Source organism: Centroberyx gerrardi, chromosome 15 (genome assembly GCF_048128805.1).
Source record: "Centroberyx gerrardi isolate f3 chromosome 15, fCenGer3.hap1.cur.20231027, whole genome shotgun sequence".
Classification (NCBI taxonomy): Eukaryota; Metazoa; Chordata; class Actinopteri; order Beryciformes; family Berycidae; genus Centroberyx; species Centroberyx gerrardi.
The window spans coordinates 4,503,843-4,521,803 of NC_136011.1; the positions used below are offsets into that span (position 1 = coordinate 4,503,843).

Here is a 17,961-nt window from a genome sequence, read left to right on the forward strand (position 1 = left end):
TCCGAAGTGTCAAGCAGCCTCAAGCCAGACACAATAAACCGCAGGATTTCCGGTTACACTTTCAAAATAAAAGTCTCGTTGACAAACGTACGTTGACATCTTTGTTTTCTTTAGTATCTTTTTAGTATCTATTGGCCCCTATAATTTCATTTCATGTTTTGTGTAATGATCCCACTGAGTAGGCTATTTTGATATGATTTTCGGTGTTCTGTACACCCCAGTACTTACCTATATTTTCCCAAGTGACAAAAGACAAAATCCCTCCATCACCCTGACTTTACGGTTGCTGTGTTGTAAATTTCAGAAATTATTTTAACATTTTACTTATCTCTTTTAAGCCATAGATGGGTCTGAGAGGATTCTTTTTTCTTTCTTTTTTTACTCCATTGTAAAGCATCTTGTAACTGTGTTTTGAAAAGTGCTATATTATGATTATGATTATGATGATGATGATTATTATTATTATTATTATTATTATTGTTTTTATTATTGTTAGTAAGGCAAAAGTGCTTAACCTCTGGTCTTATTCTGGTTTGCTTGGCAGCTCAGGCCACCAACCTACGTCACAGGAGCCGTCGCGCCCGTATTTTCAAAATAAAAGTCTCCTGACTGTTGACCACATAGTCAACCATGGAGCAAGGCAAGCAGCATTATGGAAGCATTATATTTTAATTATACAACCAAGTAAAACAAATAATGTATTTCTCTAACCTGCTGTTTGTCTAAAAGTGTGCGTACTGATCTATTTTTTTTATTATTATAAGGCCTGCTAGATGATGTATAATAAAAAAAAAATACAAAAAAATTATCACACCAAAGTTTAGTGTAGGCTTTCATATGATCAGAGTGGGAAATAAAAACAGTAAAAACATTCATAGACAATACAGATAAGGCACAATAAATGTTAAGTGAAACATTGCATACAAGAGAGCAGGACTCTCAAAATTATATTGCATTGTAATCATGTAATGGATTTAATTCTGAGGGGGAAAAAGTCGCTGATTTACAGTGTAATATGGATTTGATCTGTTTTTGATCTGCCATTGAGTAAAAAGGGGTGAAAAGGAGGAATGAGGAACAAGTCAAGCAGCTTCTTTCCAGTGCGCTGACCATGGTGCTGAACTGCAAAATCAAGATTTAGGAGCCGATTTTACATTCCACTAGGAACATACAGTGATACCAATTCACCTGCAAGACCAAATGGTTTCCAAAGTTGGGTATGGGGACTTCTCCTTGACTAGGGTTTGGGGTTCTGGGGTGTCCCCCGGCAAAATTAGGAATAGTGGTTTCAGTTAACAGTATAAACAGTTGTCCATTTCTGCACCAAATCATAACAATAAATAATCATCTCAGTTGAGGGTCCCTCAGACATTTACCAAAGTAAGAGTCTGTGGCCTAATGTGGATCTACACTCTTAAAAAAGACGGGTCATATTCAGCACATCCCCGCTTGGGTCCAGTCTGGGACAACTATCAACTATCAATACATGAATAATAACATAAGACATGACAATATGTATTGGTATTACAATTATACTGTGTTGCAGAGTAGTCTAACACTATGTTGTCCCAAATAGAGGCTTGCAGTTGTGTAACAAATCTCCTATCAACCACGTCTGGCTTAATCATGGAGGTCTATGGGAGAATTGGCTGTGCACAAAAATGTCTAAATATATAACCAGACTTGAAAAAGAGAGGTACCTGAAAAAGATTGTTGTGGTGTGGCTGTAGATCCATTCAGTAATGTTATAAGTGAAAGTGAATGGTCTGATAAGGTCGATTTGTTTCAAAACTTAGGTTAGGGGCATTAGTATTGGATTGCAGAATTTTGGCAATTTCTTGCCAATAATTCATGGTTGCATTTCTTTGTAATTGCTAGAGGATGGGTCATAGAGATGCTAGTATGAGTAAAGTTGCTTTGCTAACCTCTGGTCCCAGGCACTGCTCCAAAACATTAAGTTGTAGCCCAGTTCACCTGAACAAACTGTTGGTTTTTGGCTTTGTTAGCTAGCTAACTAGCGAGCAGGCTAATTTAGTAAAGCAATGTTAACATGTGACTACTAGCCACTACTAATGCTAAAGCTTCTACTAGATATTTTAGCTAGGCCTACTGCAGAAATCAGATATGTTTACAGTGATGGTTAGCAATGCTGGTTAACAGGCTGACAGTGTCTAAACATTGATCAGATGGAACAGTGATGAAATGATCAGTTTCCAGTCAAAAACAACACAGACATTCACCATGTCTAGTTAATTCTGTTGAGATGGACAAGGTGTAGGCTACATTTAGAAATGCAGTCAGCCGTTCACAGCCACTGTTGCCCAACAGCTCAGGACCTCCAACATTATGTCACCTGTAAGTCCTTTATTAGCGATGTGTTGAAAATGACACATCCTTTTTAAGAGTGTAGCCTATTTGGGGGTTCTTGACATGAAAATGTTTGTGATTTACTACATAGCCTATCCAATCAAAATGTTGTAGGTTGACGTGATGGTAGCCCTACAGGCATGTATTAAACCTCAAGCTTCCTTCAGATTCATTTTCAGCACTATACTGACACACACGAGGAGGAGAGGAAGAAGAGGGTTGTGTGTGTGTGTGTGTGTGAGAGAGAGAGAGAGAGAGAGAGGGAGGGAGAGAGAGAGCGTGTGAGCGCTGGGAACTGCTGGATGGATGATAGGGAGGTAGGAAGGAAGGAGGAAGGAAAGAAGGAAGGAAGACAGGGAGGAAGGAAGAAGAAAAAAGGGGGACGCGCGTCATTCTAACACGCAATGATTGGTGGGAGAGAGGAGGAGGAGGAGGAGGAGAGTGCATGCACTCTTAACAAAAAGGTTCCATATAATACCAGGAAATGGTTCTTTAGGCTTGTATTCACATATTTGCTTTCTTCATATTCTCATATTCTTTTTCATTTGTTATATATTGCATATAGCCTTGATTTTTTTTTTTAATATAATCTTTCATTTCATCTCATATTGCACATATTTCACTTTTTATTACTGTAGCCTACATATTTTCATTCATTGTTTTTGTCTCAGTATATTCTACTGTTGCTATATTTTGCACACTCTGCACACATGCTGTAACTCATATTTTTCATACTTTTCATTTATATATTTAATATGTTCTTGACACCCTGAAACTGTGTCTCATATTTGATATAGCCTATTTTCTTACCACAGCAGAACTCTTTATGGTGCTGTACAGAACCCTTTGAGAAGGTAGGAAACTCACCAAATCAGCAGTAGAAGAAGTTCTTAAGAACCACACTGGATTCTTTATTTGGATCATATGTTTTAACAAATCAAAGGGCTCTTTTAGTCGTTAGGGCACTAAACCCTAAGCTATGGTAAAGTCCCTGCATTCAGTATAATTTGCCACCAAACCTTTATAAATAGCCTACACTACATTTTTGGGACAAAGTAGAGCAATAACTGATATTAGTATTTGGTCAATGTGATAAATTATTAGTCGTTGGTCACCAAACTATCAGCTTAGAGGGAACATTGGTCCTGAATGCCCCTGTTTCTTTTTTTATTTTGTTATAATCTTTACCATTTTAATGATAAAAACTACATGGTCAACTTTGTACTCACTTAGGCTAAAGGATGGCAAGTATACTCACACCTAGCCATATACTATTGACGCCAATGTGCTTTGAGTCAGCGGGTCCTATATAGAACCACTAACCCTAACCAAGGAACCCTGGTGGAACCCATCTTCCTCTGAGTGTGTTATAGCGTGTGCGCGCTTCTCAACGGTGAGTGGAGCCCCCCATTCTCAAATGAGGGCTGCGCGCTCCCGCCACAGGAGAGGTGAACGCGCTTGAGGGGCTGCGGTCCCATTGACGGTTCCGTCTCCCTGACAGCAGCATCAGCATCAGCATCAGCATCAGCATCAGCCTCAGCGGCGGCGCTGGGAAAACAAGGAGCCGCCGCCTCGCCCCGCAGCTCAGACAAGCCCACCGGACCGGAGACCCGAGGCGGCTTCGCGGACTCATCCCTCCCGCTGCCTGGCCTGAAGGAAGCGAGATCCCCGTGTGCCATCATCCCGACCGACCGCCGGAGATATGGGCTCCCCGTAAACCGGAGGTGGTGGAGGGGAGAGGCGGGCGGGCGGGCGGTGGGAGGGGGGTGGGGGGAGAAGACAGCGGAGCAGCAAGAGGGAGAAGGAGAGGCTGAAAACGGCAACCGGGAACCGAAGCGCTACCGCTACCGCCGCTACCACCACTACTACCGCTAGCACCGACACCGCTGCTGCCGCCGCCGCCGCCGCCGCCCTGGGTGCCCCCCGCCACCGCCATGGGAACCTCGCATCAGTCGCTCCAGCCGCTGCTTTGTCCGTGGGCCATGTCGTGATCCGTGGGCTCCGCCAGCGGGTTTTCTATCCGTGATCCCGACCGAGGAGAGGAGGAGAGGAGGAGGAGGAGGAGGAGGAGGGAGTGTGGTGGTGGTGGTGGTGGTGGTGGTGGTGGTAGAGAAGATGTCCGCCTCGGTGGGCCCTCGGGGCGGCCCGCGCCCACCCGTCGCCCCGGCCATCCCGGAGCCGGACCTGAGCCATCTGACGGAGGAGGAGAGGAAGATCATCATGGCTGTGCTGGCTCGGCAACGAGAGGAGGAGGCGAAGGAGGAGGCCATGTTAAAGTAAGAGAGAGAGAGAGAGGGAGAGAGGGAGGGAGAAAGAGAGAGAGAGGGAGAGAGAGAGAGAGAGAGAGAGAGAGAGAGTGAGTGAGTGAGACTGGGCCTGGGCTATTTCCGTTCTGAAGAAAGAGGAGATGATATAGTGGTAGTCCATCCGCCTCCGTATCTCTCTTTTGGATGTTGCCAAATGCTTTACGCACGCAGCATCAGGACCTCTGCTCCGCTGATGTGCATTTGAGCATGCATGTGTGTGTGTCTCCACATGTGCTGCTGTATGGGCCTGTATAGGTACCTTCCCTCCACACACACACACACACACACACACACACACACACACACGACTCCTCACAGGCCCATATAGGCTACCGCTCTCTGCAAGATAAAACACGCATGGGCCAGTGTGTAGACCGTGTCGTAGCCCGCGAGCCCAACACAGCGCCCGATGCGTTGAAACTCGCCTTCCGCTGCAACACCACACTATGCAGAGACTCACCACTAGTGCGTGTGTGTGTGACAGAGAGAGAGAGAGAGAGAGAGAGAGAGAGAGAGAGAGACTCAATGAGTGTGTTGGTGGGTCAGGTGTAGGGAGGAGGAGGAGGATGAGGGTGGGAGGATGAAGGGGTGTGTCACCAATGCCCAGCAGCAGCAGCAGCAGCATCATCACCACACTCACACTTTTTACATGAGAAAGTAGAAACTAATTTCTCCGCCGCACCCATCTCACTCATATCATTCACACTAAAAGGAAGAGCCCATTTGGACTTTCTATCTTAAATATCCCATTGATAGATAGATGCTGCAAGGGAGGGGGTAGTGGGGGGTTGGTGGTGGTGGTGGTGGTGGGGGGGTGTCCTGCGTGTAGACATTGCAGAAGGCTCATTGAAGCCCGGCTCTGAGAAGAGTAAAAGTAAAAAAAAAAAAAAAAAAACCCTCCCTGTTGGCTTTTATCTGTGCAGCATTCCATCTCAACAGCTGCTGTTCTCAGCTCTGGGGTGCGGTTGAGCCTTTTCCCAGCCTTATGTACTGTATGTAGGCCAGCGCTCTCGCAATAGGCATCACAGAGGCTCGCTGTAGAACCCCATAGGCCTGGAACAGGGGGGGGGGTGGAGAAAAGGTGCCTGTGTAATGTCATTTTGAATGAGGAGCGACTTCTGTGCGATGTGTGCAATCCCCTCCTCCCCACCACTCCACACACACACACCTCCTTCTTCTCCATCACCACCACCACCACCACACATTTTCATATGTGTGGAGGAACGGCAAAGTCTCCTCCACAGATTTATTTGTCATCGCGACCAGCGCAGAAACGTCCACCCCGCCTCCGCGTCCTGCCCGAAAAAACGCATCAAGTCGAAAGTGATGCGTTTTCTTCACGTTGCCTGCATGGGAGCTGCATGCATAGACGGCTAGATAGAAAGATGGACCGACCCACCTAAGCGAAGCGCTCCCCCCAAGCTTTACGTCCCTGTTCTATTTTAAGCCCTCCGTGCGGACTGATAGCCCGGCACTGGAACGGAAGATCGATTCATTGCATCTAAAGAAGGAAATGTCCAATATATAGCCGGGCTCTAAGTGGCCGTGCATCATTTTCAGTAATGTATTAGAAGCCGTGGGATTCAGTCATGTCACAGCGGCTGCAAATAAGGCAGGCTGTCAGTACAGTACAGTAGCTGCTGCCTCGGTGCCACATATGTGTCTTAACCTATATTGGCTCCAGCACCGCTTCCGCTCATTGCTGTTTGGGTCCAGATTGCCATAGCAAAGCAAGTGTGGATGTGCGTGTCTTTATGATCAGGTCTGCACTCTGTGTGATTGAAAAGCTGCACTGGTGGACTAATACATGCAGGGTAAGAGTGCTAGCAGTAGGGTAGTGAGGATTGTAATGCGGGGATACAGAGCATGCACACCTCTTTTGAGCATTTAAGATATACTCACCATCAGTTCAGTTACTATTAAAGTATATAGGATGGTGGTGTTACAGTATGCCCACCTCCCTTCAGCAATATAGCCATACCAATAGTGATAGAGTGGGAAATAAAATTGTGGGCAAACTATGAGCTCCTGTCGGTGATCATAAGGTCATAAGATCATAAAAGTGCTGAAACTTATTGACAGTTTAACTTGCAGTATAGCCTCCCCCCTATTGCAGGAGCTGATGGAACAAGAAACTCATTGGATGTAAATTATTGCATTGCACTGTGATCAATTCATTTCAATATGTGTTATGAGCATGGCTAAAAGTGGGGGGCTAAATTTGTCTATCTGGAGCTAGTTGTATGATAAGTGTGAGAAAGTGTGATTTTTCATTTAAGGCCTGCATTTCACCCAGAAAGCCAGTAGTGTGTGGCCGTCCTTACTTTGCATATAGCTGCTTATGTACATAACATGTCCCTGAACTGAATACACAGGGAAACTATTGTGTGTGTGTATGTGTGATGGCTTCTTGGTCTATGGCAGGTATGGAGAAGGTACTGAGCACCCCCTCCGCATATACACACACATCCAATAGCTAATTTAGGTAGATGCAAAAGGTGTGTGTCTGTGTGCGTGCATATGCATGCTTGCACGTATTTTCCTGCACTGATATATACTATGCAAGATGTATATAGTGAGCATTTCCCCTGTTGTACTGTCTGTCATAAATATTTTTAGCTGTGATGATCTATTATTAGTGATAGGGATGCACCAATATCAATATTGCTATCAGATATCTGGAAAGTAATGCAAAAATCGGTATCTGAGAAATTCCCCTATACTAAAATGTCTAATACTACTACCAGGAGAGTTGTGAACATTTCAGAAAATAAAGCAAAGTGACATCTTTATGTGCTTTAAGTGTTGGATCTCTCAATCAGAGAAAAAAAAAAAAAGATATCTCAAGTCTGTACTGTTCAACAAAACAAATGAATTGGATTGGTACTTTTGGTACTTTTCCTATTGGCTGATACTTACAGTTTAGTGCTTGGAAGATGGCATCAGCAGTGGAAAAGTTGCAGTGGTAAATACCTATACGCAGTGTCCTCCTGTGCCACTGTTACCTGAGAATGTCAAATCCAACCCATACACACTTATTTCACTCAATCAGTGTAATAGAAGTTGGGTAGTGTGAGTGAGAGAAAAAAAGAAATATTACCATTCCTAATGTGCCAAAAGTGTCTCATAATGAGAAGGGTGACGAAAGTGTTGACGATAAAAAGACATGTCTTCTGTTTTAGACAGCTCCAGCGTGGGGGTGGCGGGGATTTCTCTCTCGAGCTTCCGCTGTGATCAGAATGATCAGAGCCCAACCTTCATGTTTATGTATGAGATGGTTTTGAAATGGCATCGGAAATATGTCAGCGGACGCACTGAAAACATGTCATTGTCTAAGGCCTGTCATCAGAGTACCGCGAACGGGCCTTTGGTCATGAAAGACAATCCTGTTAAGCAAGGATTAAAGATTACCAGCAAGCATCTGAAGTTTCAGTAACATTGCAATGAGACTCTAAGGGAGTGCTCACACCAAGCAAGTTTGGAGCAGTTTGTTCAAACTCTTGAGTGTTTGCTCCTTTAGTTTGGTTCGTTTGGCCAGGTGAAAATAATGCCATTTGAACTCGGGTGGCAGCAAATAACGGCACAGAGACGCTTGGAAATGAAAGTCTCAGTCCTCTAACAAGAGAACTGTGGCGCGGTTTGTTAGGAGTGAGAACGTAATCTGAACCAACTACAGGGAATGACCCCAAAACGCAAGGGTTTATGGGTATCAGGAGACGGATGTTGACATCTAATCAATTCCTCATGCTTGGAAAGCCTAGCATAACAAAATGAAGTCTGGACTGATGCTCATATTCAGCTATTTCTTCATGTGTTCTTTACTGGTATGAAGACCAGAGAAGGGAAATTACAGCAAAGAGCGTACACAAGTCCATCATGGTTAGCTAAGATTACAAGGACTGGAATCAGATTTGTTTTGCCCCCCACCACCAAACCTCTAACCTGGCTGGACGACAGGTCACCAAAGCTCTGTCCGATAAATGTGACTTTTGTTTACAAGCCCTGGTTTACTTGTAATTGGGCAATGTGAACCTCAACGAACCAAATACAAAAATGCAACAAAGTAAACTTCCACTGTGGTTTGGACCAAAGAAAACAAGGTGTGATCACACCGTAACAGTACTTTCCCAACTTTGTGTTTCAGAGAAGAGAAGCCTATCCAAGCAAGAACGGTGAACCTGGTTGGGCAGAAGAAGCCTCCGCAGCAAAACGATGTCCGGTGAGCAGCCATCACGCAATATCTGTTATTCAACCACCATCACCAACGCAGTATCATCCGGTCAATGGGATTTAGGGTTTAAAACGGGCCTAAAATGAGTCTTGTGTTCGTTTCTGCATTGCGTTAACATGATTCCACCTTGGCGGCCAATAATGACATGTCTGTTATTTTGCCTCTTATTCATCTTTTGTTGTGAAATCCATATTACACCTTAGGTGAGTCAACAGCAGAGCTCCTTATAGCACTCCCATGCTGGTGACTCTGCTGGGGACAAGAGTGACTCAAGCCATTATTATGAGCTTTGGCTGATAAGTGGAATGACATTGCACAGGCACCTAGTTTAGTTTATTAGATTTATTTTTTAGGAAATATGCATCAGTTGACAACAGTGAAAATCTATTTGAACAAACCACCCACTTTTTACCTGAGCTGAACTTAGAGAAGGTGATCTAAACTAGCTTGTTGAAGACACACTGTGGCTCAGCGCTTGTCGATCATCAATCAGTGTACTGCCTTCCACAGTAAAGATGGACATGATCGGCCCGATAAGTCCGGTCCAGGTCCTATTGAGTCATTACAGACTAGCCGACATAGTCCTCCTCCGTAGAGTAGCTTGCTTAGGCTGGATTCAGATGCTCCGTGTGTCTCGCACAATTTGCTCAGGTCTCTTGCCAAGCTGCTCGTCTGGTGGAATGAGCACCAGCGTGTGTGTGTGTGCGTGTGTGTATGTGATATGCTTCAGTTTGATTGCCATTTATTTACCCAGCTGCAACTGAAATTTCACGTTGGCTTTCAAGAACAGATGAAGAATGCATGACTGGTGTGATGTGTCTTGAGAAACGTAGGCGGACCAGCATACTTCTAGTTAGTAACCAGGCCTGTTTGACCTATAGAGCCAAGATTCAGCAATACTAATCATTTTCAATCAAATGTGTCCTATTCTTACCCACCATTTGCATCTATTGCTTTGGTCTTAGACATGAAGCGTGATATGTTGATCCATGCTATTCAGTATCATTTTACCACTAGCAATTTATTGAAAGGAAGTCCAGATTATGATATGATAGCTGGCTTGGAGTTATGCTTCATTTAGGTGTCTCAGTCTATAGATGATGTTACAGATGGATGTTAACAATGTAAGATAACCTGCTGGCAAGTCAAGATACTGTGACTTGCTGTTTAGATAATTTAGCCTGACAGCACCTCAAGCTAACCTGCTAGCCAAACTTTTTCACAGCAGGACCCACCACAAAAAGTGACTTTTCCCACAGGATGGTAGACCATAATAGTGCTGCAGGATTTTCCACACTAATTCCTCTTGCAGTGGTCTAACAGTGCAGAAACCTATGTGGGACTTCAACATATGTTTCCGTCTCTATGCTAACTTACCAGCTACGGAAGCTAACCTGGTACTGGGACATAGGGGGGTTGAGGTTAGCTTGTGCTGAAATAATGCTAGTCAAAGCAGAGAGATATGGCATCTACTGTTTTGATGGAGAAAATTGCACTCATTCTAATGTAAACATCGTACAATTTACGTCCTTGATGCTCAGTTGCTCCACCCCTAAAAGGAATTCTTAGAAAAATCCTGTAAGGTGGTGGCACTTATGCAGTGGGTTCAGCTGTAGGTTTGGGTCTATCTCAAATATCTTTGTACGTCACACCTTAGTACTGTGTGTGTTTTAACCCTCTTTCTCACACAAAAGTAGTTGATAACAATAAAGGTCTGGTACAAAACATCAGAATAAATCTTTATTTATGGAATTGAGGCAGTTTTGTGTCTCCAAAACTCTCAGTCTGAAAGTATTTTCAAATTTCTTTAATTTTCACTTGTTAGTGCTCCTGCATAGTTTTAACCTCTGCTGCCCAGGGAAGCCGCTATCAACACACACACAATTTAAGTTAAATTACAGTAAAAATAAAAATGAAAATGTGCTACTTAAATGAAATAATGCTATAAAAACAGGTCTTAATCTGCAGATGCTAGAGCTTACATTCTCCCTCTACTATTCAACTATTTTGTTGCTTTCAACATGGCTTAAGGACTAGTCAACCAAGATACAGTAAACACCCGGTAATGAGGGAATCCCAAATTAAAGCAGCACTAGGCAACTTCATGCTTTAGCAGCCCCAAGAGGCAGTGAGAGATAACTGTTTGAATTTTTTGAAAGTTTGACTTTGTCCAGCTACTTTACTTTACGGATCCCCATGGGGAAATTCTCTCTTCTCTTGACCCGCTCCACAGTGAGGTCAGAGGTCAGGGTGAGCTACAGAACAGCAGCCCTGGAGCTGGTAGGGATTCAGTGTCTTGCTCAAGGACACTTCAGCAGGGCGGATGTGTGCCAACACATGGCTTGAGCCCACGCCTGGCTGAGGCTGGGTCTCTTTCCAATTGCACCATAGATGAATCAACAGCCTTCACTGTCCCAATACTTTAAAGATGCACTAGGCAGCTGAATTTTTGAAAGTTTGACGGACTTCATTATCCAGGCATCATGTAACAGGACATCAGTAAACTGCACACTCCTAACTAAATCAGCAATCGTTGCTGTCTAGGAGACACTTTTGGATTTTGTTCTTAAGTTTTGTTTTGTTGCTTCATGTGCACAGAGAAGATTTCACACCAGTGACTATACCGACACTTGAATTTCATCTGGGCAAATAAGGCTTCAGCGTCTTAATTAGTGGGGATGGGACGCTCTTCTCTATTGCAGGCAGCCCCACTTCATATGATTTAGGCTGATGAGAGTGCTGGAGTTCAGCGAGGCTTCCTTATGAAGGGGTCGATTCTTTATGATGCCATCTCTCTTTAGCGTCTGTGTGTGTGTGTTTGTGAAGTTTAGTTATTTGATCATTTGTTGTTAATACTGATTTGAATTGCCAACAGAACTTGAAACAGACTTCTTCTTTTTTTTTAAATCTTGCGCTCTTTGATGTTATGTGAGCATCTCTGTTCTCGTTGGCTTATTTGCGCGTTGACATGGGTGTTTCCTTACATTTCTGTTCACAGTGACTACTACTACAGCCAGTAGTGAGTTTTTTTTTCCTGCCGCACAATGATCAAAGGATGAAGCATGTTTATGTGCTATCTGTGTTTGTGTGTGTGTGCGTGTGAGTGAGTGTGTGTGTGAGTGTGTGTGTTGTCGGATCAGAGAGTGAGGGGGGATTACAGAGTAAGTCAGCTGGAGCACATCTGCTTCCCTGAGGAATCCCACAATACGGCCCCATTTATAACATTATACCAAGCCGGGCCATTCCGGTCAGTATTCCCGACATTATCCCTCTGAATACCAGACATTACAGTCAGTGTTCTGGACAGTATTCCTTCTGCAGAGGCCATTGGATCGGGATAGAGATAATATCATGTCTTTAAAGTGCTTTTAATGCAAACCACACCGACCCGCCTGTACTGCAGAGCACTGGTTCAACATTATACATTGTCATTACATCTCCACCACAATATTAGAGCTCATACTGTAGGCACACTAGCTGCTGCACTTGGATATATAAATGGTATACTGGCAGTGACCATGAAATTGTGACACACACACAAACTGTCTCACGCACACATAGGGTTGTAGTGGCCCATTTACTCTCCTTACCGTAATTGAGAAGCATTCTGTGTACTTGTGCTTTGTTGTGGTCAATAATTGTACATAAGTATGTTTTGACTGAAGTAGGCTCCTTTACTTCCCTATTTTGAATTGCATCTGTTACAGAGTACAAAATCTGTAGGCTCTCCATTAGCATTGCAGTAGAAACTGGCCCATTGGAAATTACATCTGCATCAAACCTGTTAGCATGTGGAGGAAATGTTAAGTTAGCTAACTGTACACAAAAAGACAGTGGAAAATTCGGTTCCCAATGGGTCAAAGAAACATGAAATAGAACAGGTGGGAAACTGTCTACTGCACAAAACAGATTTATTTGCTACAAATAGTGCTGAACAAATACAAGCACTTCAAAGCAAAAATGAACACAATTATAGGCTTGGTTGGGCAGCTACTTAGTTGCAATGCGTTACAAGCTTGGCACTCTTTCTCAGGCAGCATAAACTATCTGTTTTGTACATTAGACGGTTTCCCACCTTTTCTATTTCAAGTTAGCTAACTGTTACATTAAATGCTCAAATGTATCCATGTATCCAAGTAGCTTAGCTAACATTAGCCAAATAGCCATCCATCCAGCTACAGTATTATTGTTGTTAGGAGTAACACGATTGAATAAAGAGGATGGCCATTTTCAGTTTATTTTAAACACAGATTGAATAATGACTTAAATTTTCAGACTCAATATAATCTACAACAACATGTGCGATATATTGAACTCTGTCCTCTCACTTTTTTACATTGAATGGCAAAAAGTATGCAGCAATCCAACAATGTTTTTTTTTAAAGTAACTCAGTAACTTTTAACTGGTACATCTGTGTACATTTTAAACAAGCTACTTTTTGCTTTTACTTATGTTGTTGGAATAGCAACCATCTTTTCTAACTTGTTCACCTGCACCGAATGCACGTTTGGAGCTTTCTCAACCTTTGAATATTTAGCCATGGCTATCAGAACTCAACAACACATTCTTGCATTAACCATTTATAGACCCCCAAAGCACAATTCTAATTTTCTATCGGAGTTTTCTGAATTATTATCGATTGCTCTTGTCAAATATGATAGAGTAATTCTACTGGGTGATTTTAACTTGCATGTAAATGACTGTTCAGACTCTAGAGCAATGGAATTTATGGACCTTGTTACTAGTCTAGACTTTACCCAACATGTAAAGAATGCCACTCACAACCGTGGAAATACACTGGACTTAATTTTTACAAAGGGTATTGATGTTGATGTTTCATCTATTCTACAGGTTCCAGTTTCTGATCACTCCTGTGTCTTTTTCAATGTTTCTCTCTGTACTCCAAGTAAGTGTTCAGAGCCTGATACATATACTTATCGCCGTATTGACAGCAATGCTAGGTCTATACTGGCTGAGTGTTTACCTGATATACTTGACTCCTGTAGTGCAAATTCTGATTCCCTTAATAATCTCACAGACAATCTGAATAGTGCCTTACTCAAAACGCTTGACTCTGTCGCTCCTCTTACAACCAGAAAATGCACTCGGATGAAATCAGCGCCATGGTTTTCAGATGACACCCGTGCACTCAAACAGATTTGTAGAAAACTTGAGCGCAGGTGGCGTATGACAAAACAAGAGATTTCTCGCCTTGCCTGGGTTGAGAGTTTTAAGAAGTACAAACGTGCACTCTCAGCCGCTCGGACAGCATATTTCTCCCACTTGATTAATATTAATAAAAATAATCCACGGTTTCTGTTTAATACTGTTGCTAAACTCACACAGAATACCCCTGCTAAGAGCTCTTCATTCAAGGCTGATGATTTTCTGAACTTCTTTACAAATAAGATTGACTCAATTAGAGATAAAATCACTGGTCCACACTCTTCTCAGAATGATGGCTGTGAACTCTCCAATACTTTGATGGATGCAGGCACTGTGACTCGGACCAACTGCACTCTTTCACAGTTTGAAATAATTTCCCCTGAGGCCTTTACCAGCCTGGTAACTGCTTCCAAACCTACAACCTGCATATTAGACCCTATACCGTCTAATCTTTTTAAGGAACTGTTTCCTGTTTTAAATAGTCCTATTCTTAATATTATCAATAAGTCACTTTCTGTGGGCTCTGTGCCCTTAGCTTTTAAAACTGCCATTATTAAACCGCTGCTCAAAAAACCTAACATTGATCCACAAATTCTAGACAATTATAGACCAATTTCCAATCTTCCTTTTATGTCGAAATTACTTGAAATGGCTGTCGCTGATCAACTTACTGCCTACTTATCCAACAACAATCTTTTTGATAAATTTCAATCTGGCTTTCGGTCCCGTCATTCTACTGAAACTGCCTTGACCAGAGTAGTCAATGATCTACTAATTACTCTTGATTCTGACTTAACATCATTGCTGCTGCTTCTTGACTTGAGTGCAGCTTTTGACACCGTGGACCACAGCATACTTCTAAACCGCTTGGAGAAGTATATTGGTATCCAGGGGACGGTGCTTTCATGGTTTCATTCATATTTATCAAATAGAACTCAACGTGTAAGTTACAATAATACAATTTCTGAATTTTCTGAAGTAAAGTCTGGTGTACCCCAGGGATCGGTCCTTGGCCCTATGCTCTTTTCTATCTATATGCTTCCCCTTGGTGACATTTGCAAATACAGTGTTAATTTTCATTGCTACGCTGACGACACACAGCTATATGTACATGTAAAGCCAAATGACCTTTCCCAACTCCTAAATTTAGAGGCATGTCTATCAGAAATAAAAAAATGGATGGGTTTGAACTTTTTGCTGTTAAATGCTGATAAAACAGAGCTATTAGCTATTAGACCAGCCAAATATGGGCATTTGTTTGCGAATTTGAGTGTTAACATTGATGGCTGTATTATCTCTGAAAGCTCAACCATCAAAAACCTTGGAGTGATTTTTGATTCTCGTCTGACATTCCAGTCTCATATCAAGGCTATTACCAACACAGCATTTTTTCATCTTCGTAATATTGCTAAAATCCGACCTATTCTATCATTGCGTGATGCTGAAACTGTAATCCATGCATTTGTATCTTCCAGACTTGATTATTGTAATGCTCTTCTCTCTGGTCTTCCTAGTTGTGCTACTAGAAGTTTTCAGCTTGTTCAGAATGCTGCAGCTAGAATCTTGACAAAGACTAAAAAATTTGATCATATAACACCCATTCTGGCCTCTCTTCACTGGTTACCAGTGCAAGCTAGAGCTGATTTTAAGGTTCTTCTTTTAACTTATAAGGCTTTGCATGGACTTGCACCACTGTACTTATCTGAGCTAATTATACCATATATACCGGCACGCCCTCTTCGCTCTCTCAGTGCTGGTCTCCTGGTCATTCCCTCAGCTAACAAAAAATCTGTTGGCTTCAGAGCATTTGCCTACCGCGCCCCTTATCTGTGGAATGGACTTCCATTACATGTTAAAGAAGCAAGCTCAGTTGAAATATTTAAATCAAGACTGAAAACCCACCTCTATTCGCTTCATTATAGCCTACCCTAGAATTACAACTTCAGTCTGGTCTATCACCTTTTTAAACATCCTTTTAATGTTGTTATTTTTACTGTGGTTGTTTTACTTTAATATTCAAACATCCTTTTAACATTGATGTTTTCAATGTGGTTGTTTTATTTTAACTATTTTTTTTTTTTGCTGTATGTTTTGTCCTATGTATTTTTTTTTATTTTTTATTATTTATTTATTTATTTATTTTTTAAATTGTAAAGTGTATTGGGACCATGCTTCATGGTGATTCTGCACTTAAATAAAATTGATTGATTGATTGATTGATTGATGTAAACTCCATACAACACTGCTATGCAAAACATGTCATTCAACACTGTGTGTTCTAGCACTGAAAGCTTGACTATTAATGTAGTATTTTTGCATAGCAGTGTTGAAGTTTCATTGACTAGTCTACAGTTTTTTCTCGCTTTTTGCGCCCCTACAACAAACTGGTCAGGTGTGCAGATCTCCGTTTTGCAACTTCCACTATTTTGGTACTCTACACCAGTCATTCCCAAAGACTGGGTCGCGACCCACAGGAGATTTTATTTGGGTCGCCAAATAAATTTGCAGAATTTCTTCCATAGTCTTTTATTTAAGGTTTATATCTGTAGTACACCTTTGAGCCACATGAGGGAGCTCGTTGGTATTTCTACCACACTCACGGTTTCCGCCAGATTCTGTAGCCAGCCACAAGAAATGGATGTTTGGCTAATAAAAAAGAAAGGCCCAGCTAAAGACCAGACTACAGCTAAGTTAGCCAAACTACCGCCTGTGAGGGAAGCCAGCATGAGGATGGACGTGAACCGACCCCTGCTACCGGTCACATTCAACCCGCTGATGACAGAAATAGACTGAACGCTGCACCCGATATGCGCGTTGCTCTCCTCTTGTACACCGGACTGGAATGCAATACTAAAAAGCAAGCAGGCCCACCTATCACATTAGCAAGGTAAATAGCACATAATGGGCCTAATGAGATTTGACGTGGAATAGACCTGATGTGGTTAACAAATTGATTGTTGACTGTTCGAATTGATTGATTGACTGTTTGATAACAATAGCTGCACTTAAACACAAGCCTACTTGTTCTGATAATAGGCATGAGCATTTCAAAAAACTTTCAACAAGAAGCATGTTTTTGATAGTACTGAATGTTCGTATTGTTCTGATAATTGTACTTATAACATTGAATCTAATATGAAAGGCTAGTGTACATTCTGTTTGTTTTACTGATGAGAGGAAAAAAACGAGAGCCTGTTAACTCCGCCTAAATGCACTTATTTTGTCTCATTTATAAAGTTAAAATGTGTATATTGTTTTACTGATGAGAGGAAATAAAAACAATGAGATAGCCTGTTAACTCCGCCTAAATGCATTTATTTGGTCTCATTTATGAAGTATTTAACATGTGTATATGTTTTCAATAACACATGCATAAAACAAAGTTGTGATTTATCAAACGTATATCTCTTCGAAATGGCTGGTTTACCTATTCAAGATAATATAAGGTGATGGCAGTAAAAATGGTCAGGAACGTTCATTTATGCACAAATTCGCTCTTCTCACGATTTATAGATAAGGCCTATTGTGAATTGGGTCGCGATGGTTTGTCATTTTTAAAAAGTGGGTCCCCAGAAAAAAAGTTTGGGAAACACTGCTCTACACAACCCTGCCCATCCCTCCCTCCCCCGTCTGTACATTAGCCCACCATGCTTGTGTAAAGTCAACATGGATGTACTGTAATGTAAGGATGTTTACACCTCGCATCACCAAATGTGATTGGCCAGGTGTCTCCTGGTAGCAGGGTGCCGTGGCGACGGCCCAGCAGCGCCGTAGTAACCTCAGTGAGCCCTGGGATTGGCCGAGAGTCACTTCCTCACTTCCTTCAGGGATTGGCTGTTATCCTGGTCTTCCCATGAGTCTCTGCTCCAGTGGGGAACAGGGAGGAGCTC

At 42.3% G+C, this 17,961-nt stretch overlaps 1 protein-coding gene across 4 annotated transcripts in view; it reads left to right on the top strand.

Annotated features, from left to right (window-relative positions):
* Positions 1-4,482: 4,482 nt before the first annotated feature.
* Positions 4,483-17,961, top strand: part of rims1a (regulating synaptic membrane exocytosis 1a) — a 99,064-nt gene continuing 85,585 nt past the window's right edge. For all 4 annotated transcript variants that reach the window (XM_071912626.2, XM_071912627.2, XM_071912628.2 and 1 more), the window contains exons 1-2: positions 4,483-4,643; positions 8,818-8,892. In XM_071912626.2, the coding sequence (XP_071768727.1) occupies positions 4,483-4,643; positions 8,818-8,892 (236 nt within the window). The remainder of the gene's footprint in view (positions 4,644-8,817; positions 8,893-17,961) is intronic.